The sequence below is a fragment of the Mobula birostris genome, chromosome 22 (assembly GCF_030028105.1).
Source record: "Mobula birostris isolate sMobBir1 chromosome 22, sMobBir1.hap1, whole genome shotgun sequence".
Classification (NCBI taxonomy): domain Eukaryota; kingdom Metazoa; phylum Chordata; class Chondrichthyes; order Myliobatiformes; family Myliobatidae; genus Mobula; species Mobula birostris.
The window spans coordinates 63,999,072-64,022,124 of NC_092391.1; the positions used below are offsets into that span (position 1 = coordinate 63,999,072).

A 23,053-nucleotide genomic window follows, 5' to 3' on the forward strand; every position below is an offset into this window, starting at 1 on the left:
GGGGCCAAAAATGGGTGCAAATGCATAAAATATGTATCGATGAATATATATGTAGAGATAAGGCGATAGTATGCCCTGCGAACACGGAAAATCAGTGCATATATGCCCCATACATGTGGCCCAGGATTCCGCCTGCGCGCGTCTACGCAGCCATGTTCAGACACACAACGACGCGCTAGGGCCAGGGGTGTGATTGCGCCTCCCGAGTGGCCGGCCGGGTTACTGCGCAGGCGCGCCCGCCCCTGGAGCCGCCTTCTGATTGGACGGCGGAAGCGGGTGAGCAAGCGCCGGTTCATTGTGGGAAGTGAAGGATCGTCAAGATGGCGGCCAGCAAGCGGCTCGGTAGGGTAAGTGTCGGTGTGATGGCGGGGGTGTGCGGGAAATAAATCCCCCCCGGGTGGGGGAAGAAAGAGGCGAGAAATCTAGACGGCTGATTAGCTGGGGTGAGAGGGGGAAGTAGGTGGGGATGTCGGTGCGAAGCGGGCAGACAGGCCCCGGGCTAGAGGGAGGCGGCGGCGGCGGTATTTTCGTCGTCAAAATCGGGGCGGCCTTCCCGTCCATTTCGTGGCGCCGCCTGCTGTCCGGCCCCGGGGAGGCCTCGGGCCTTCCGCACACCGTGTGTGTGTGAGCTGATCTAAGCGGCCTTGCAGATTCTTCCTCTTCCTCCCTCGCCGCCCCCACCTTGACCCGCCGCGCATAAAACCGAAAGCAGAGTCGGCCAAAAGGGTTACTGGCTCCCGGGAGAGGGAAGGGGAAAACGTGCCCTCCGTCCTTGACTCAGCAGTTTCGTTTCCCCCCGGGGGGGCGTTGGAAGTCACAACTGCTGCAGCACCTCCCTCGTCCTTATCGCCAGCACCATCTCATTAAAATTAGACTTGCTTTCAGGGGAAATTGCAGTGAAGCTAACAGGCGCCTGCTATATAATAACGGTATTATATAACAGACGGTATATAATACCGTTATTAGCGGCGAATATTCCCCCCCCCCAGGCAAAACAGGGAGTTCCTATAGTGTTTTATAATTTCAAGTGTTCAGTTTCTGGTCTTCTCATCTCCTTATCCTTTTTTTTGTCTTGCTTCTGTATCTCATTTTGGTACTGATTTCGCAACAGTGACGTGAAATGCAGTCTTCGCATCTCACTGCACATTGATCTCTTCTCCCCACCGCCCCCGTCCTGAAGAAGGCTTCTCGGTCCCAAACGTCGACTATATTCATTTCAATTGATGCTGCCCGGTCTGCTGAGTTCCTCCAGCATTTTGTGCGTGCTGCACATGGTTTCTCAGGTTAGATTGGTTAAGAGGGTGATAGAGATTTGTCCAAAATACTACAGATTCTAGGTGTGCATTACTTAAATTAATTTGATTGAAAATTTGTAATCTGCTTTCCTATCCAGGAGCATCTAATCTGTCACTTGTAGGGAAAGGAAAGCAAGTATTTGATTCTTTATAGCAGGGATTTCCAAACTTTTATATAGCATTGGTGTATGGCATAAGGCAAGGGGTCCTTGGACCCCAGGTTGGGAACCCCTGGTTTATAGGGAAGGAAATGAACTTGTTCCACTGTTTATTCCTCGCCATAGATGGTGCCTGACTTGCTGAGTTCTGCCAGCATTTTGTGTGTATGTGTGTGTAATTTGAGATAAATATTGTATTAAAACTGTTTGGGAAAAATATGGCTCTGGAGATGTTGACATTTCTGGCAAAAAAAGAACCCACCTGATCTTGCCTCTGTCTAGTTTCTGTGAGTAGGCTTTCAAATTGGTAGTCAGGTTAGTTTGATGGATTGATTTGGACTAAGCTGTATTAAAGACATTTCCATTGGATTTTTTTAAAAGAAGTCATTCTGTTTTGCTTCAGTCTGTTTTGTTTGCCAATATCATTGTCATCATTGTGTGCTGTGTCTGACATGGGCGATCATGGTCTCATGACCATGGTTATTCTTGACAAATTTTTTTGACAGAAGTGGTTTGGCATTGCCTCCTCCCGGGCAATGTCTACAAGATGGGTGATCCCAGCCATTATCAGTACTCTTCAGAGATTGTCTGCCTGGTGTCAGTTGGCCACAAAACCAGGACTTGTGATATGCATATGAGCATGCACCACCTACTCCCATGGCTTCACATGACCTTGATCTGGGTTGGGGGGGGGGGGGGGTTAGTGCTAAGCAGGTGCTATGCCTTGCCCAAGGGTGACCTGCAGGCTCGTGGAGGGAAGGAGTGCCGTACACCTGCTTTGGTAGAGATGTATCTCTTTATATACCTCTAATTTCATTCTATATCAAGTGTGTCTTTTGGACCTGATGTCTTTGTATGTCCTGAAAGGGTTTGTATTCAAGCAAGTTTTTAAAAATTCTGATTAATTTGATAATTGTTATTCCTTTCCATGCCTTATGGATTGGGCAGCAATCTTGCAGTTTCTTTAGCATTTGTCTGCTTTTTTACGAGACCGAGTTGCTATCGATGATCAACCCAGCACAGATGGAAAGCGTACAAGGAGGTGGCCAGATTTGAACCCAGGACCACTCGCCTCGAAGTCCGGTGCCGATGCCACTACGCCACCAGTTAGCCAAAATGTTATAATTAAGATGACATAATTTGTCTAGTGACCAATTCCTGATGGGAGGTTAAAGTGTAAGAAATAGTTCTAGTAATAGTTTCTGAACAGAATTCTGACTAATGTTAAATAAACTGAATTAATTTAATATTTTATTTCATGCTGAAGATGGTGACTCAGCAAGACTCCCAAGAGAAAATCAATGAATACCAGACATCTTCCTTGGATCATTCTGCCTTATGTCAACAGTGCTTCTAATTCATTAGGAAACTGTAAGAAAGTTGGAGAAGTAGGACTGCCCAGCTCCCTAAGCCTGAACTAGTCCTGCATAACGCTAGATGACAATTTTTTTTCGAAAGTGTTGCTGCCTTAGAATTTTTTAAAATTTAGGATATATTACTTGAAGCTGAGCACGAATATAATTTCAGACTATTATTGAATATAATGCATTTAATTGCATAACGGTGTTGATGCTTTGCAACCCTGACAAGCTAAAAATGTTTTGTTGCTGATTTTCATTGTACTCAGTGGCTGACGCTTCTCACTTAAGTGTCTAACAGTAATCAGCCAGCAGTGATAGATTCCACATGGCCTGATACAGCTTCTACATGTCCGCATAACCCTGATGAAACTTTTCACCATGCTCATCACTGACAGCACCAAGATTTGTAGGGAAGAAGTCTAAATGGAGATGCAGTAAACGAATGGTGAGGATGGAACGTAGCAGGAGGGGTGTGGGGCCAGTGGCAGAGGAGGAGTTCCAGGGGCACCCCGGGAGTGTGGCACATGTGCAAACATACCCAGCCCTGAGGCACCAGGCAAGATCATTTGATTCAAAACAGTTGGTTTATTGATCACTACAGAATGTCTTTCTAGTGCAATAGAGACCTATATCAGAATCAGGTTTATCATCACTGTCATATGTCATGAAATTTTGTTTTTTTTTTGCAGCTGCAGTACAGTGCAAAACTCTTAGGCACCCTAGCTATCTATATGTGCCTAAGACTTTTGCATAGTACTGTAAGAAAGTGAATACTTCCATTTGGTTGAATGAATGCCTTACAAATAATTGAGCAGAGTAGTTGTCCCCCACTTCTGCTGTGAGCTGTGGATGTCCTTTAACTCTCTATCAGAAGAACAAGGAGGACATCCAGAGGAGATGGGCTCTATCACTTGTGCCAAGTGACCATGACCTTAGGTCATTTGTCTCATTCCCCACTTGACTGCATCTCTCATGAATTGTGCAGAGGCATTCAGTTGTTTTATGATAACAAATTAAAAGCATCTGAGTGTTTGTTCATAAGTTTTCAGTTCAATTTGTTTTGTTTCTCACCTATCATTTTCATGCTGATAGATTTAAGGAGCTATCTGTAGGTGACTCATGGTTTCAAATGCAGCTCACTTTGGCTGGAGTGACATAGCACAGACTACAAATAAATATTAGTCTTTTCAATAATGTTTAGATAGGCACGAGTCAGAATCAGGTTTAATATCACCAGCATATGTCGTGAAATTTGTTGACTTTGCAGCAGCAGTGCAATGCAATACATGATAGAGCAAACAACCTTTCATTCCTCTGTGTGTGTGTATGATTTTCTATTTTATATGTATTTTGATTTCCTATTTTATGTATATATATTATGATTTTCTGTTTTATAGGTATATGTTATATAAATTAAAAAGTAGTGCAAAAATGAAACTAGAAGCTGGTGCTCATGGGTTCAATGTCCATTCAGAAATCGGGTGGCAGAGGGGAAACGGCTGTTTCTGAATTGTTGAGTGTTGCTTTCAGGCTTCTTCTGTATCTCCTTCCTGATGAGAAGAGGGCATGTCCTGGGTGGTAAGGGTCCTTAATGATGGACACTCTGCCTCTCTGGGGCCATGCTCCTTGAAGATATCCTAGATGCTAGTATCCATGATGGAGCTGACTGGGTTTACAACTCTGCAGCATATTTTGATCCTGTGCGGTAGCCCCCCCACTCCCCTTCACACCCAATACCAGACAGTGATGCAGCCAGTTAGAATGCTGTCCATGGTACACCTGTAGAAATTTGCGAGTATTTCTGGTGACATGCCAGATCTCCTCAAACTCCTAATGAAATTTTAAGCTGCTGTTGTGCCTTTTTTGTATCTGCATCAGTATGTTGGGTCCAGGATAGATTCTCTGAGATATTGGCACCCAGAAACCTGAAATTGCTCACTCTTTCTACTTATGATCCCTCTTTGATGTTCCCTTGCCTTGTCCTTTCTGAGGAAGATGGAGGGATATGGATATTGTGCAGGGAGGAGGGATTAGTTTTTGGGGTTTCTTGATTTGCTTTTTTAGCTGGTTTGGCACAACATTGTGCTCTGTACTGTTTTATGTTAAATGGATGCTACCTCTTGATAAATTGTAAACTTTTATCAAAATACCCATACCTTGATGAATGTGGTTAATATACCTATTCAGAAGTGGGGGGGAGGGGAGAAAATTATGGGGAATGTAATCTGGTGATACATATCAGATTTTTGACAAATGTGAATTTAATTTGAATTTGATCAGGCAAATTGTGTTAGAAACTGGGAATGAAATGACACATTGAACTAGTTTTAATTGATCTGGATATAAAGCATTAATTTACGTACTAAAGTTTTCTCCTCCTCCCTTCATTATCATTATTGGTCCCTGGTAGGGATAGTTTTGAAAATGAAAATAGTTCAGTAAAAAGAAGCATGTTCATGAAGCACTAAGCAGGTTGGGCCTGTGGAAAGACAATTGAGTGAACATTTCATGCTGAAGGCCCTTGGTCAATCCTGTCCCCAGATGCTGTCCTACTTGCTGAATATTTCCAGCAATTTCTGTTTTTAGGCCATTGTTACAACCCCATTGAACGTTCTTGATTCTGTTGTCAGGTCTCTCACTTATAAATTTATATAGGAAGATTATTGCTACATGACTTGTGAAGGATTTTGGTGGGAAGAGGAGGGATGATATCATTTGAGCTACTTGAAGGCTCTAGCAGCGATCAGTCGCAGCAGTTGAGGTTAATTGTTTCTAATGAGTTCGTTGAGGTTAATTGTGGCATCTCAGTCAAAATTAGACACTTCAGCACTAAGATGAGGGACTGGTTCAGAATGTAAAGTACATAAAGGCAGTCAAGTCAAGTTTATTGTCCTTTAACTGTATACATGTATATCGCCAATCGCAACAATGCTTCTCCAGACCGGGGTGTAAAGCACAGTACATAACACATAATAACTTTGGGAAGTAAGAATTAAATCTACAAATGAATTAAGCACAGATAAAGTGCAAAAATTAAATATTATAGATTGCAGTACAAATTATCAAATGTGATGCGACAGGGATTCAGAAGCCTAATGGCCTGAGGGAAGAAACACGCCTGTGAAACTCTGCCATATTTAGATGAAAGTATGATTAGAAGCAAGAGGAAGCTAGCTAACATCATTCAATAAGATGGCAGCTGAGCTTTTACAACTTATTCTTCTGCACCAACTGTATAATCCCTGAACTGACTTAATAAAAATATATTATATAAAATCTATTGATTGCTGCCTTGTATAAGCTCAGTGTCTTAAGTGCCCATAGTGCTTTTGGATGAAGAATGATGAAAATTCATGATCCTCTGAGTTAAGAAATTGCTTCTGTCTGTACCTTGAGACCATCATCCCCAGTTCCTGACACACCATTCAAGTGGAATGTCAACCCCACCACTAACCCTTCACTCATACTTGATGTAGGGTCATCAGAGTGACCCTATCTCTTTTCCCACTTTGCTATTCCGTCTAAAAGTTAATAATCTAGAATAGTTAGTTCCCAAGCTTTGTTACTTTGCAACTGCAAATCTGTTTTCAAAGTAAATTATCAGAATACATATATATCCCTGTCTGCAACTCTGAGATTCATTTTCCTTTGTTGTTACTGTTCCATTTCCTGCTTCTCATTGATTACTCCCTTGTCATGCTTGTATTGAGATAAAGACCTTTTAACTGTGCAATTTTTCTTTACCCTAAAAATTTGATGTATACCCTCTTCAAGATTCAAAGTACATTTATTATCAAAGTAGGTATATGCAACCCTGAAAATAGTCTTCCCAGCAAATGGCCACGAAACAAGAAAACAACATGGAACCCGCTCAAAGCAAAACATCAAACACCCAATGTGCAAAAAAAAGAACAAATCGTGCAAATGACAAAAAATGAGCAAGTAACACACAAATATAAAACATCAAACTGCAGCCTGGAAATGTTCTGTTCAGTTCAATTTAGTGTTGTTTATATGTATTGTCCTTTGCTGACTGATACTGATTATTGTTGCACTGCACTATTGCTTCGTTTCTCTTTAACATTGTAAATTCCTCCAAATACCACAACCCCCTCTTCACTCATTTCTCTCTCTGTCTTTCCAAACTTTGAGCCATTCACTCAACTGTTTGATCTTATTTACTCTGAGCCAGGTAGTAAAGCTGAGGGTATTACTTTTTTTTAGTGCTGCATTTTAGTTTGGACCGTGGCTACTCATACTTCAACAGGTTTACTTGCTTTTTGCATTTTGATTCATCATTGTGTATCATGTCTTAGGATGTGGGCAATCATGATCTTCCATTCACCTTTAATCTGTGCCTGTGAGGAAGACCCTCAAAACACTGTTGTTTTTCTTTTCTCTATCCATGACCATGATTATTTTTGGCAATTTTTTTTCTACAGAGCTCGTTTACCATTGCTGCATTCTAAGGCAGTATCTTTACAAGAGAGGTGACCCCAGCCATTATCAACACTCTTCAGAGATTGTCTGCCTGGTGTCAGTGGTCACATAACCAGGACTTGTGATATACACTGGCTACTCATACGATCAACCCCCACCTGCACCCGCGGCTTTACGTGGCCCTGTTTTGGGGGCTAAGCAGGTGCTACACTTTGCCCAAGGTTGACCTGCAGGCTTGCAGAGGGAAGGACCTCCTCGCTCCTCCTTTGGTAGAGATGTATCTCCACCCAACATTTTGACTGTGCAGCTTTAATTCATCTTGCACAGCCTTCACTGTGAACAGGCATTTGGCTCCCAGCACTGCCACCTCTAATAAATATATATATATTTAATTTCAAATGCAATATATAATTAAAAAAACAATTACAGTAAGTACTACTTTGAATCTTTGAAGTATATGGTCTAATTAACTAGTGCAAAAAAAAATGTAGTGAGGTAGTGTTGTGGGTACAATGTCCGTTCAGAAATTGGATGGCAGAGGGGAAGAAGTTGATCCTGAATCATTGAGTGTGCGTGTCCTCGGGCTCCTGTACTTCCTTCCTAGTGGTGGCAATGGAAGAGGCATGTCCTGGGTAATAGGTGATCCTTAATGATGGATTCCGCCTTTCTGAGGTGTAAACGTTACTCTGCTGGATCAAATAACGACAGCACAAATAGATCATTATTTATCTTTTCACCCATTTATTTCTTTGAGCTCAGCCGGCGAGTGAACTTGGACCCGACATCAGGGAGAGAACCGTTCTCATCTCCCCAGCAGTTCAACAAATTCACTGCCTGATGTCAGAATTGTCAGAAGTTGTAAGGCCACCGATACAAAGAACAATGAACTTGATAAGCATTCCAGCCAAGTCAATAGACTATTGATGCAAAGAACAATCAGTTTGATAACCATTCCGGCCAAGTCAATGGACTATTGATGCAAAAGAACAACCAGTTTGATAGACACTCCAGCCACCTTAATTAAAGAAAGGAATGTCCTACCTGGTTTGTTGGAGCCACAACTTAATTATAAAGATAAGAACATACATCAAATTTATGCTTTAATTAAGAAAGGAATGCTCTAATTTCCATCAGGTACTGCCTTTTATCAAAAGGTGTGAAAAGCTCTAGAGACATCTTATGTGGATCTGGGTGAAATTTAACCCTTATCTTGCTCCAAAGAAAGCAGCTGTGAGACATTATTCAAACACACTGCAGTCACAGTACTTAATCCATTGTTTACAGGAATCTGAGAATCCCCCATTCCCTTAAACTTTATCAGAGGTATCACTCTTGAGGGTGTCCTGGATGCTGGTGAGGCTAGTGCCCATGATGGAGCTGACTGAGCAGGGTTTGCTCCAATCAACTATTTCATTGGTTCCCACACGGACCACAGACTATTATTACTGGAACTTTCCTGCCTGGCCCAAGTAATACTCCACTCCTGAAGAGATACCTTTAGCCTAGCAGTGGGGAGATGGTCTAGCCTACAGTAACTGTAGAAAGCATCACTTGCTTCACACCATCAATGCTGTCCCCTTTGTACTACTACACAAACAACAGGAATTCTGCAGATGCTGGAAATTCAAGCAACACACATCAAAGTTGCTGGTGAACGCAGCAGGCCGGGCAGCATCTCTAGGAAGAGGTACAGTCGACATTTCAGGCCGAGACCCTTCGTCAGTTAGTCCTGCCGAGTTCACCAGCAACTTTGATGTGTGTCCCTTTGTACTACTATTTTCTTTTCTTACTTTAATGATCCCTTGCACAATTATTGTGCCATCAGTATGCTCATACATGCCACATTTGTGATTATCATTCACATAGGCTGTAAAAGCACCTGTACTTGTTGGATGCAACCTACTCCATACCTACTGTCCCTTATCACCTTCTACAGACTAATCTTACAGTACCAGGTGACTGCTTGCCAACTCCACTCCCTGCTCACCAACTCTCAACCGAATTGCCTTAAATGGCAAATCCTTATTGCAGATAAAGTCATCATGGATCCCAATGGCTTTTTATCAACTCCGACATTCTATAGCAATGGATGAACCAAGAGATTCATAGTTTGCTGAGGGCTAGATCGGTGGCATTCAAGACTGTCCAGGTACGACCTACGGGAGGCTATTTTAATAGCAAAACATCAATTTCTATTGGATTCAGATGCACATCAGAATCAGGTTTATTATCACCGGCATGTGACGTGAAATGTGTTAACTTAGCAGTAGCAGTTTACTGCAATACATAATCTAGCAGAGAAAAAATAATAAATAAAAGAAGAACAGCAATAACAAGTAAATCAATTACAGCATACGTATATTGAATAGATTTTAAAAACATGCAAAAACTGAAGTACTGTATATATTTTTTTAAAAGTGAGGTAGGAATCGTCCATTCAATGTCCATTTAGGAATTGGATGGCAGAGAGGAAGAAGCTGTTTCTGAATCGCTGAATGTGTGCCTTCAGGCTTCTGTATCTCCAACCTGATGGTAACAGTGAGAAAAGGGCATGCCCTGCATACTGGAGGTCCTTAATAATGGACACTGCCTTTTTCAGACATCGGTCCCTGAAGATGTCATGGATACTTTATAAGCTAGTACCCAAGATGGAGCTGACTAGGTTTACAACCTTCTGCAGCTTCTTTCGGTCCTGTGCAGTAGCCCCCTCATATCAGAGAGTGATGCAACCTGTCAGAATGCTTTCCACGATACAACTATAGAAGTTTTCGAGTGTATTTGACGTGGTCTGACATGGTTGTTTGTAGGCCATTGCTTCCTACAAGGTGAAACCTAACATTAATGGCTGTGATACTTCATGCCCAGATCAGCTCAATGTCTTTCATGCATGCTTTGACAGAAAGACTAAAACTATACCTGTGCAAATCCCTGTGGCATCTGGTGACCCTGTAATCTCTGTCCTGGAGGCTGATGCCAGAACATTTTTCAAGAGTGTGAGCTTTCACAGCCGCCAGGTCCTGATAGTGTACGTGGTGGGGCACTGAAAGCCAATGCCAACCAACTGTCAGGAGTGTTTGAGGACATCTTCGATCTTACTGCTGCAGTTGAAGTTTCCTACTTGCGTCAAAAGGGCAACATCGTACCAGTGGCCAAGAAGAGCAGAGTGAGCTGTCTTAATAACTATCATCTAGTGTCACTCACATCTATGGTGAAGAAGTTCTTTGAGAGGTTGGTCATGGCTACAACTAACTCTTGCCTAAGCAAGGACGTGGACCTGCTGCAATTTGCCTATTGCCACAATACTTCTACAGTGGATGCAGTGTTACTGGTTCTCCACTCAGCTTTGGGTCACCTGGACACTAGCAATACCTACCATCGTACCCCCCCTACTAATCAACAAGCTCCAAACCTGGGCCTCTACCCCCATCTGCAACTGGACCCTTGACTTCCTCACCGGGAGACAGTCATGACAGCCAACACCAACCTACCTCAAGGATGTATGTTTAGCCCTCTACTGTTTGGGACAGTTGGTCCCAAACCCATTGGAGCAGTAGATAGATTGATAGACATACTTTATTGATCCCGAGGGAAATTGGGTTTCATTACAGTTGCACCAACCAAGAATAGAGTATAAATATAGCAATATAAAACCATAAATAATTAATAATATGTAAATTATGCCAGATGGAAATAAGTCCAGGACCAGCTTATTGGCTCAGGGTGTCTGACCCTCCAAGGGAGGAGTTGTAAAGTTTGATGGCCACAGGCTTCTGACTCTCAGTGTTGCATCTCAGTGGAATGAGTCTCTGGCTGAATTTACTCCTGTGCCCAGCCAGTACATTATGTAGTGGATGAGAGACATTGTCCAAGATGGCATGCAACTTGGACAGCATCCTCTTTTTCAGACATCCTCTTTTGTGCTGTTGAAGTCATTTCTATGGCCATTGTGAATGCAATGTTTTGCTAACGCTGATTTCTCCAGGTAAATGAAACAGATACGCCTCCTGTGCTCTTTGATAGGGGTCAGGTCAATGTATGCTGCACAGGGAATCCTGTAAATGCCAGCTGACCTGAGTCCCTTGTGGCCAAAGGGATCAGGGGTATAGAGGGAAGGCAGGGACAGGGTTCTGAGTTGGATGATCAGCCATGATCATACTGAATGGCGGTGCAGGCTCGAAGGGCCGAATGGCCTACTCCTGCACCTGTTTTCTATGTTTCTAGTCCCAGATCAACTTTGACCCACATAAGATGTATTTTGAGCTTCCTTATGGGTTTGTGGATGGTATTAATCCGGTATTTCTCGGCTGGAAGCCTGAGAAGAGTTTATTTTTCATATATGCTGGGAAAGCACCATATCCTTTATCATATACCATTGATATTAAACCTGATTCTGATCCAGATTGTCGTTCAACACATCATCTACCTTGATAATGTCTAACTTAAATGTGTTTCAAATAGTTAACTTTATCTAATTCTGTCACAATTAGTCTCATCATTACAGCCCTCTAATCACTGGACATTGTTAAATAGAAGCCTACAGAACCATGTCGATTGCACCTTTTGCAGACAAGTATGGCTGCTAGAAACTGAAAGCACACATTTCCACAAACTAAGCAGTAGCCATTGCAATTATGCAGCTTCATTTAATCTTGTACAACCTTCATGCAATGTCATCTGGCAATGGCTGGCGCTGCTGCCTGCATGCTAATATGCTAATGATGCCATAAATCATACTACTTTTAATTTAGAATTTAGTGAATGGGATAAGTGCCAATTTATAAGAATTGTTTGGCTATCACATGGAAATTCAAGTGGCCAAAGTGAAGTGATCATGAGGCAGTACTAATTGCCAGTGAGATTGTTATCAATAAAAGAAATAATTTTGGAATGTACACTTAGTGACCACTTAATTAAGTGTGCCTGCTTATTAGGTACACCTGACTAAGACAACCACTCTGCACCAAAATGGGCTATGAGGTCATTTGGCCATTAGGCTGTGTAATGAGTCAACCTATAGCTAGGGAAGCGAAGAACCATTCCTGTGAGACTATTTGGGGTAACTTATTTTTTTATTCTTTCTTACTTTTCTAATATTTGTACATATGTGCACTTGTAATGCTACTGTGACACTATAATTTCCTTTAGGTTTAATAAAGTATCTGTCTATCTATTAGTATCAGAATCAGGTTTAATATTACTGGTGTCATGAAATTTGTTAACTTTGCGACAGCAGTGCAATGCAATACATAATATAGAAAAAAAGTAAATCAATTACAGTAGGTATATATGTATACTAAATAGTTAAAATAAGTAGTGCAAAAAAACAGAAATTTTAAAAAAAGTGAGGTGGTGTTCATCGGTTCAATGCCCATTCAGAAATTGGATGGCAGAGGGGAAGAAGCTATTCCTGAATTGCTGAGTGTGTGTTTTCAGGCTTCTGTACCTCCTGCTTGATGGTTGCAATGAGAAGAAGGCATGTCTTGGGGGATGGTGGTCCTTGATGATGGAAGCCGTTTTTCTGAGGCACCATTCCCTGAACATGTCTTGAATACTACAGAGGCTATGATGGAGCTGTCTAATTGTACAAGTATCTACAGCTTGCTATGATCTTGTGCAGTAGCTGCCACCCTCCATACCAGACAGTGGTGCTGCCAGCCAGTCAGAATGCACTGTACAGCACATCTGTAGAAGCTTTTGAGTGCAAATATCTAATCAGTCAATCATGTGGCAACAGCTAGATGCCTAAAAGCAAGTCAAAAGGTCATGGTCAAGTGGTTCATGTGTTGCTTAGACAAAACATCAGAACAGGGAAGTGATGTGTTGGTGCCAGGCAGGGTGATTTTAAGTATTTCAGAAACTGCTGATCTCCAGGGATTTTCGTGTACAACAGTCTAGAGCTGGGGTTCCCAAACTCTTTTTATGTCACGGACCAATACCTTTAAGCAAGGGGTCCGTGGACCCCAGGTTGGGAACCCCGGCTCTGGAGTTTACGGAGAGTGGCGTGAAACTCAAAAAAAATCCAGTAAGCAGCAGTTGTGTGGATGAAAGCGCTTTGTTATGGGAGATATCAGAGGAGAATGTCCCGACTGGAGCAAGGTGACAGTCTCTCAAATAACCACACCATACAATGGTGTACAGAAGGACATCTCTGACCACACACGTCAAACCTTGAAATGGAGGACTCCAGCAGCAGAAGACCACAAACATACAGAAATATACTCAGAGGTACCTTCTGTACCTAATAAAATGGCCACTGTGTATATAGGTCCAGTCTCTGCCCCTTCTGGTGAGTAAACAAGAAGAGAAAACAATAGCTCACCATATCAGATTGGGGCTGAGAGGGATATGGATCAGCCATGATGAAGTGGCAGAGCAAACTCGATGGGCCAAATGGCCTAATTCTGCTCCTGTATCTTATGGTCTTACAGTTGGGTGGTACGGCAGCTTAGCAGTGAGTGTAGTGGTATTGCCATGCTAGCAATCCAATTAGCTTGGGTCCTGACAAACCCAGCCCTGAGACGCCAGGCAAGGTCATGTGATTCCAAACAACTGGTTTATTGATCATTGCAGAATGTGTCTCTGGTCCTTCCCGCTCCCTCCCTTATCCTTTCACCTTTTCCCAAGCATGATTCCCCTCTCCCTGCCCCCTTCCCACTCTCCACAATGCTGGGTCCATTGTTATTTGTCATCTATATCAATGATCTGGATGATAATGTGGTAAATTGGATCAGCAAATTTGCTGATGATACAAAGATTGGAGGTGTAGTGGACAGTGAGGAAGGTTTTCAGAGCCTGCAGAGGGACTTGGACCAGCTGGAAAAATGGGCTGAAAAATGGCAGATAGAGTTTAACACTGACAAGTGTGAGGTATTGCACGTTGGAAGGACAAACCAAGGTAGAACATACAGGGTAAATGGTAAGGCACTGAGGAGTGCAGTAGAACAGAGGGATCTGGGAATACAGATACAAAATTCCCTACCTGGCGTCACAGGTAGATAGGGTCATAAAGAGAGCTTTTGGTACATTGGCCTTTATTAACCAAAGTATTGAGTGTAAGAGCTGGAATGTTATGATGAGGTTGTGTAAGGCATTGGTGAGGCTGGATCTGGAGTATTGTGTTCAGTTTTGGTCACCAAATTACAGGAAGGATATAAATAAGGTTGAAAGAGTGCAGAGAAGGTTTACAAGGATGTTGCCGGAACTTGAGAAACTCAGTTACAGAGAAAGGTTGAATAGGTTAGGACTTTATTCCCTGGAGCGTAGAAGAATGAGGGGAGATTTGATTGAGGTATATAAAATTATGATGGGTATAGATAGAGTGAATGCAAGCAGGCTTTTTCCACTGAGGCAAGGGGAGAAAAAAACCAGAGGACATGGGTTAAGGGTGAGGGGGGAGGGAGTTTAAAGGGAACATTAGGGGGGGGCTTCTTCACACAGAGAGTGGTGGGAGTATGGAATGAGTTGCCAGACGAGGTGGTAAATGCGGGTTCTTTTTTAACATTTAAGAATAAATTGGACAGATACATGGAAGGGAGGTGTATGGAGGGATATGGTTCGTGTGCAGGTCAGTGGGACTAGGCAGAAAATGGTTCGGCACAGCCAAGAAGGGCCAAAAGGCCTGTTTGTGCTGTAGTTTTTGTATGGTTTCTAATAGAAACCCGTATCAGAATCAGGTTCATCATTACTCACGTGTATGAAATTTGTTTTTTTCACAGCAGCAGCGCAGTGCAATACATAAAATTACTACAGTAGCTATGTATATGTGTGCCCGTTATCAGTCCCGAAGAAGGGCAGCGGCCCAAAATGTTTATTCATTTCCATAGATGCTGTTTGACCTGCTGAGTTCCTCCAGCATTTTGTGTTTGTTGCTTTGGATTTCCAGTGTCTGCAGACTTTCTCATGTTTACCATATTGTGTGGCTTGGTAGGTTAATTGGTTACATGTATAATTGGGAGGTATGGGTTCACTGGGCTGGAAGGTCCTGTCACCCTGCTGTATCTCTGGATAAATGCTAGGCTGGTGTTTAAATCCCAATATCCTGACCATGACCCACAACTACTTTATCATTTCTTTGTGATTTGATTATTCCAGTGTTTCTTATGCTCCTGTCATACTGTCCACTTTCAGCAGTATGTCCTGGGTGGACTGCTGCATTTAGATGTGGAAGGACGCTGTTTTTGTAAAAACATCTCTCCTTGAGTCAGTTCATTTGTTAGAATGGAACATTTGTATATAAAAAAATAAGAGTAGTTGCAGATGCAAACCTTACTGGCTGAGCAAAAAAATATAAAACATTAACGTCGACTGTACCTCTTCCTAGAGATGCTGCCTGTCCTGCTGCATTCACCAGCAACTTTTATGTGTGTTGCTAAACATTAACTAAAAGCTCTTTTGTTTATTCTGGCTTTTTTGTTTCAATTACTGGTCAATGCTTCTGCTGCAACTTGTGGGAGGGGGCGGCTTTGGGGCTCTGATGTTGTTCTTCTTCATGGTTTCTTGTTTTGTGGATGTCTGTGAAGAGTAAGAATTTCAAATAGTATATACATTCTCTGATATTAAATTGAGCCATTTGAACCATTTGGATAACAAAATGTAGAAATAATGGCCTCATAACTGTCAATGATTATTAGTTGGAAAATGAGCACTCAGGATGTTATCTGTTGCCATTACCCTTGTTGTTTTGCAGTGTAAGTTGGATATGGGGGTTCTGTTCTTATTTTTCAAAATTTGATTTCCTTTATTGCATTCCAATATAGGATCCATTTATGTAAGAAATTTATTTGTCCCTTTAATAAGGTTCAAAGTTCTTATAGTTTGCATGGAAGGGCTGCTAAGTAAACTAGTCACCCTGTACAAAGTCTTAACTTTCTGAAGGATAAAATGTGGGAGGAAATTGCACAGTAGTGTGAATAAGCAAGTCAAGTTTATTGTCATTCAGCTATAGCTCAATTGCAATGTACACTGTCAAACGAGCTGTAAAGTGCAGTAGTACACATAACACACAATAACTTAGCAAAGTAAGAATTAAATCTACAAATGAATTACTCATAGATAAGCAAAGTAAAGTGAATAAATTAAATATTATAGGGTACAGTACATATTATCCAGTGACACTTTGAATTTGATGCAGCAGGGAGTTCAGAAGCCTAATGGCCTGAGGGAAGAAATTGTTTCCCATCCTGACCATTCTTGTCTTTATGCATTGGAGTTTCCTGCCTGATGGTAGAAAGTCAGGATGCTGGATAGATGGGTGTTATCCATGATAAAACTAATGGTCCTGCGTACTGATAAATGTCCCTGATGGATGGCAGGGAGACCCCCTATGATCCTCCTGTAAGGACTTCCGGTCTGACACTCTGCTGCTCCCATACCAGATGGAGATGCAGTTTGTCAGGACGCTCTCAGTGGTGCTCTTGTAATATACAGTTAAAGTGTGGGGCGGGGGGGGAGCCTTGCTTGCCTTAATCTCCTCAGAAAGTCAAGACGCTGCTGTGCCCCCTTATTGAGGGACCAGGTGAGCTTGACCTTGATGTGAACTCCCAGCAAATTGATTCATTTAGCTCTATAGAGGAGTCATGTATAGCACTTGGAAAAAGTATTCAGCCCCATAACTGTTTTTACTTTTTACTATGTTATTTTTCTAAAGTTAAATATCTTGAATTGACTTTATCTATTATACTGCTAAAACTCTCATGCTCTGTCTCTTTGTGACCTCCAATTAGCGCAAATGGTGCATTACGACGGCATTTTTTTTGACTAAATCAAATTAAAATGCGCTAACTTACAGAATGCAGACAAAGTTCAGGGTTATATATTCATATAAGATTGCTCATTCGCCAAAATCAACAGGTTCGCTTTCACCCGAGAGCCGATCCGCCATCATGGAAATGGGGATGCGACAGCCCGACGCGTGTGCACGGCCAGACTCAGCAGCGGCACCTACTGGAGCTAAAGGGAAGGGCAGCTCTATTTTGAGGGGTCACATTCAGCTAATCACCATCAGCATGTGCAGGATCGGGACAGATCTAACTGCCATCCATCAATAAGAGATAATTAAATCTTATTGTAATGACGTATTTCAAGACACCCATAAAGCCCTTTGCTGCAGTCAAAGGACAGCGGTGACTATATCACGTCCATTTAGCAGAGCTCCAACCACATCATCAAGAATAACCAGCATCCTTTGGTGTTACTGCTTCGTATCTTCTATCCAGCATTAGGGTTAAAAAAAATGGTCAGCCTAATTATGCCGTGTGGAAAGGGAAGGGGGACATTATGGTCAAGAGATGACACCAAACATTATCAGGAAGTGGCAAGGAGAGGGAGAGAACAAGAATCGGATGAAGCCAGGGCCACATGACTGCAGGATCAAACAGTCAGGACAAAAAAGATGACAGAAGAAGAGGAGAAGCATGCACATCTCCAGGATCAGAGACAAACAACAAACAGCAGAAGACATGAAGAGACGGGAGATGAAAGGACTGCATGTTTCCAGAATGACAACGAGAGGCACAAGGGTTGCAGATAAACCAGAAATAATACCATCAAAAGTGTCCTTCGTTAAATGAGGAACAGCTATATTTGCTTTGTTATGCGTTGTTCTTCTTGAATAAACTGAGGTTTTCTACTTTAGTTTCCAAAGCAAAGCGATACCAATAACATTCAGGAAAATTTAATGTTCATTCTGGCCACCTCAGACTGCACTACCCTTCTCTCAAAGGGTGCCCCAACGGGTCACCCCATTGTCTAGTTTCCTACGTTCTTGACATACATTAGAAGTAAAAATCTTTACGTTATGTCTCCGTCTGAATGTGCAATGTGCAAATTATAGTAATTTGTAATAAATAGTATGTGCAGTAAGAAACACAACAGAACAGTCAATATAGCTCAGAAATACAATTGTGTCAGTGTGAATTAATTAGTCTGATGCCTGGTGGAAGAAGCTATCCCGGAGCCTGTTTGTTGGTCCTGGCTTTTATGCTGCAGTACCATTTTCCAGATGGTAGTAGCTGGAACAGTTTGTGGTTGGGGTGACTCGGGTCCCCAGTATCTGTCTGGTCTTTTTACACACCTGTTGCTGTAAACATCCTGAATAGTGAGAAGTTCACCTCCACAGACGCGCTGGGCTGTCTGCACCACTCTCTGCAGAGCCCAGCGATTGAGGCAAGTACAGTTGTCATACTGGGCAGCGATACAGCCAGTCAGGATGCTCTCAATTATGCCCCTGTAGAAAATCCTTACGGTTTGGAGACTCATTCCGAACTTCGTCAGCTGTCTGAAGTGAAAGAGGTGCTTTTGTGTTTTTCTTACCACACGGCCGGTATGTACAGACCAAGTGAGATCTTTGGTGGTGTGTATACTGAGGAACCTTCTCAACCCGAGATCCGTTGATGTCAATAGGGGGAGCCTGTCTCCATTCTGTCTGTAGTCCGCAACCAGCTCCTTTGTTTTTGCGACATTGAGGGAGAGGTTGTTCTCTTTACACCACTTTGTCAGAGTGATGACTACTTCTCTGTAGGCTGCCACATTATTTGAGATAAGGCCAATCAATGTAGTATTATCTGCAGATTTAATTAGCAGATTTGAGCTGTGGGCGACATAGTCATTGGTGTACAGAAGTGAGATATTTTGAGCTAATCGACAAAACCACGTTAAAAGAAAAATTCCAAAACCTGTCAATAATTTACTAAAAAAAAATTGTGAGGCTGAAAAATATTCATTCTTTTTGTAACTACTATGCTAACTTTCCTCATCTGCAACATACAGTACTACCATACCAACTCACCCAATTTGTTGATGTAAAAAAATTAGAGGATCACCTGTTTTCAGTGAATTCATAAGAATAAATACCTTTCTCTCTGCAAGGTCCAACAGTGTGGTAGATTTTCAATGGACCAAACCACAATGAAGACAAAAGAACATTCAAGACAAGTCAGGGAAATGGTAATAGAGAAGTATTTACCTGGGGAATGGTACAAGACCATCTCAAAGGAGCTCAGTGCAGTCCATTGTGAAGTGAAAAAATCATGAAATCAATAGCACACTGCCTACATCAGACTGCTGCTCTAAACTTAGTTGCTGCAGAAGTCACTGACCACTTGAAATCAAGTTCACAACTCCACAATTTCTAAGACCTTATACAAAAAGGATATTTTTATGGAAGGGTAGCAAGGAAGAAGCAATGGCTAAAAACAAAACCTATCATTGCCGGTAAATACTTTGCAAAGCACAACTTGCTGCAAATGTGTGGAATAAGATCTTGTGGTTGTGTGAGACTAAACTGCACATTAACAAGCTAACACCATCCCTACTGTAAAGGAAGGTGGATGTAGCATCATGCTATGGGGATGCTTTTCAGTAGTATGGTCTGGAAATCTGGTCAGGATTGATGGGAAGATGAATGCAGAGATCCTAGATAAGAACTTGTTAGCCTCTGCCAGAAAACTTAAACTGGGGAGGAATTTCGTCTTTTAGCAGGACAATGACCCAAACAACACTGCCAGAGTAACCACGGAGTGGCTTCAAATGATGAAAATTGATGCCCTTGAGTGGCTCAGTCAGAGTCCTGAGTTTAACCTGATCAAACATCACTGGCAGGAGCTCAAGATTTCTGTCTGCTGCCACTCCCCAGATAACCTGGCACAGTTTGAGCAATTTTGCAAGGAGGAATGGGCAAATTTTGCTCCATCACATTGTGCAAAGCTAATAGAGACTCATCCAAAAAAGCCTACTGTCTGTAATAGATTTGCAAGGTGGTTCAACTCAGTGAAGCACTGAGCAAAGGGGGGTGAACTGCTGACATTTCAGTTTTTGAATTTTTAATTTTTTATGCTTTACAAATTTTCCTGTTTTTGGGTCCTGCTGTGAAAAAAGGAGCATGTGATTCATAAATGAAACTTCTCAGTTAAATTGATCAAAATCCCTGGTTGTAATACTCACTTATGTGAACAAAGGATTAGAGACTGAAGACTTTTACATGGCACTGTATGTTCAGAGGGGGATGGTTCATCTGCACCTTCCTAAAGTCCACAATCATTTCATTGGTCTTCTCCACACTCAGACTTAGGATGTTGTTCTCACACCTATAGTGGCACCTGATTTGAGCCATGTTGCTTGGCAGTCACTGGTGTTCCATCAGAAACATTGAACAGAGAACTCTAGAAGGTCACAAATGCCTCGGTGGATAAAGGTACCACTGTGTCATGCAGACCAGTAAGACAGATCCCTGACTCATAGGAAAGTGAAATCCTTCCAAGTACTAAAGCAGATAAAGCATGAAGTGGACTGCTCCCATGTAGGTTGTTATCCACCTTTCCAAGAATGGTGAATAATGAACTATCAAAGTTTAAAGCTTTTTTTCCAAAAATACGTTACAAACTGAAGAAACATTTGATATTGCATATCAAAGTTAATTTTATTATCAAAATACATACATGTCACCATATACAACCCTGAGATTCATTTTCTTGTGGGCATACTCAATAAATCTATAGAATAATAACCATAACAATGAAACTGAATCAACTGGGGTGTTTAACCAGAGTATGGAAGATAACAAACTGTACAAATAAAAAAATAATGTATAAGCAGTAAATATCTAGAGCATGAGATTTTCTGAACATTGGATTTTCTGCTTAAAGACATTGGTGTTCCCATACCAGGCCATAATGCAGCCTGTCAATACACTTTCCTCCATGCATGTATAAAAGTTTGCCTTGGTTTTTGATGATATGCCAAACCTCCGCAGACTCCTGTGGAAATAGAGGCGCTGTCATGCTTTCTTTGCAATTATATTTATATGATGGGTCCAGGACAGGCCAGTGCAGCTAAAGGAGAATGTGAAGTGCCATTTTCTTGATTTACTGCCCATTATTCTCTTTGGAGTTTAGGGCAGTGATGAAGATCCTCCATCTCTGTTCATGCCATCACATACAGATAAAACAGGATCCTTAATTGCTGTTTGGTAACAATGTTCTTTTGTCAGTCAGAGTTGTTAGCCCTGAACTGAACCCCTGAACCTGGAGGACCAGTGGACCACTCTTAGTCTGGCCTCTACTCTTTGACCTGTTTGGCATGGGTGACCCTACCAAGAGTCAGAGTACGAGACCCTGACTCCAGCCAGCATAGCTCTTCAGGTCATTGAGATGTGCAAGCCTCCAATCCCTGCGACAAGATTGTGGTCCTCTTGTAGGTACTTTCTTGAGTATAACCAGAAATTCAGGACTATAGAGAAAATTGAAGTGCAGACCACCTGGTGTACCCTTCAATAATATTGTCCCACTACTTCACATTACCCCAACCGTTGACCTTCCATTCAGCCCATTAACCTCTCTAACCATGCCTTTAAAATATTCCACTTTCATAGCCTTTTGCAGAAGAGGCTTCCAAATCTCTTACTCAATGGAAAAAAGTTGCCTCATCTATCTTGAATGTATATGACCCACTTTTCAAGAAGTGACCCATAGTTCTAGATTCTTCCAAAAAAAAGAACCATCCTCTGTGCACCCAACCTCCTCAAGTTCCCTCATCATTGATATGTCATTCAAGCTACCCCTCACTCTATAAAAACCAACAAATGTAAGTGTAGTCTATCTTTCCAGTAAAATGATGGCGCATTTCTTCATAGTGTCCTCTGCAAGACTAATAAGTGGTACAGCTATGTGTCTTAAACATTTTTCTTGTGATCACAAGACCCCGATTGATATTGATAATAAAAAATGCCATGTCCAGTTTATTAGTGAGACCTGTGATGGGGGAGCTTCATGGTTCGGTTGTTGCACGGGCCAGGCCCTCTTGCTGCGGTATTGCCTGTTACAGCCACCCAGGGGAGGCAGGGTAGGAGAGAACAGAGGCGTGGCAGGTGCGCTGGAATCTCTGCTGAGTTGGGGGCTGCCCACTGCGGACCGGTTCTCCTGTTGGTGCTGCTCTCTGTTCAGTCTGTGGAAGACAAGCTCGATTGTGTTCATCTGAGGCTGACCCAACGCAAGGTGAGCTGCTACGTACTTGTTCTTGCAGAAACATGGCTCCAAGGCAACATCCCATGTACCACCAGTCTTCGGGCCATGCCACTAGGGAACTTATGTAATTTTTTCTATGAGTGTATCTGTTATCGTAGCTATATGTACCATGTGTTTTACACCTTGACCCTGGAGGAATGTTGTTTTGTTTAGCTGTATACATGTTCAAAGTACATTTATTATCAAAACGTTTATATATTATGCAACCTTGATATTTGTCTCCTAACAAGCAGCTGTGAAACAAAGAAACCTGAAAGAACTCATTAAAAAGAAAGAGGAAATCCAATGTGCAGAGAGAGGGAAAAAAAACGAATCATGCAATAGCATTCTGAAGAGAAGTCCACAGACAGAGTTTTTCCATAGACCCTTAGCTGAGCAGAGAGCTGAACTGGTCTGTCCCTCACCTCGGGTCCCAATACCCTGATCTTTTCAATCTGGCTCAGCACCTAAATTATCGGGTTCTCTCACTTCGATTCGCTCTGGGGCCTAGACCCTGCCGCCTGGATTTGGCCTGTACCCGACCTTTCGGATTTGACCCAGAGCTTAAATCGATTGAACTTCGCTTCCTCTCTCTCAGCGACAGGCCCACTCCCTTGTCTTGTCTTGTCTCGCCTCGGTTCTGCCGTATCAAGTTGCCTCCAAGTCCAAAGGGAAGTTGCAGGCTATTGTTTGCGATGATCACTTACCAGAAACAGAGTGACTAACAAAGTATTTAGTTGTTTTCCTTGTTCATTGGCCATTGGCCAGAAGCCACTGAGATTCAGCAGTGTCATCTTAAACTG

The 23,053-nt window shown here is 42.2% G+C and overlaps 1 protein-coding gene across 1 annotated transcript in view; it reads left to right on the top strand.

Moving 5' to 3' along the window:
- The first annotated feature begins 241 nt into the window (after positions 1–241).
- LOC140186515 (ubiquitin-conjugating enzyme E2 L3) overlaps positions 242–23,053 on the top strand; it is a 96,437-nt gene continuing 73,625 nt past the window's right edge. The window contains exon 1 of the mRNA XM_072240901.1: positions 242–347. Coding sequence (XP_072097002.1) covers positions 321–347 — 27 coding nt within the window. The 5' untranslated portion in view covers positions 242–320. The remainder of the gene's footprint in view (positions 348–23,053) is intronic.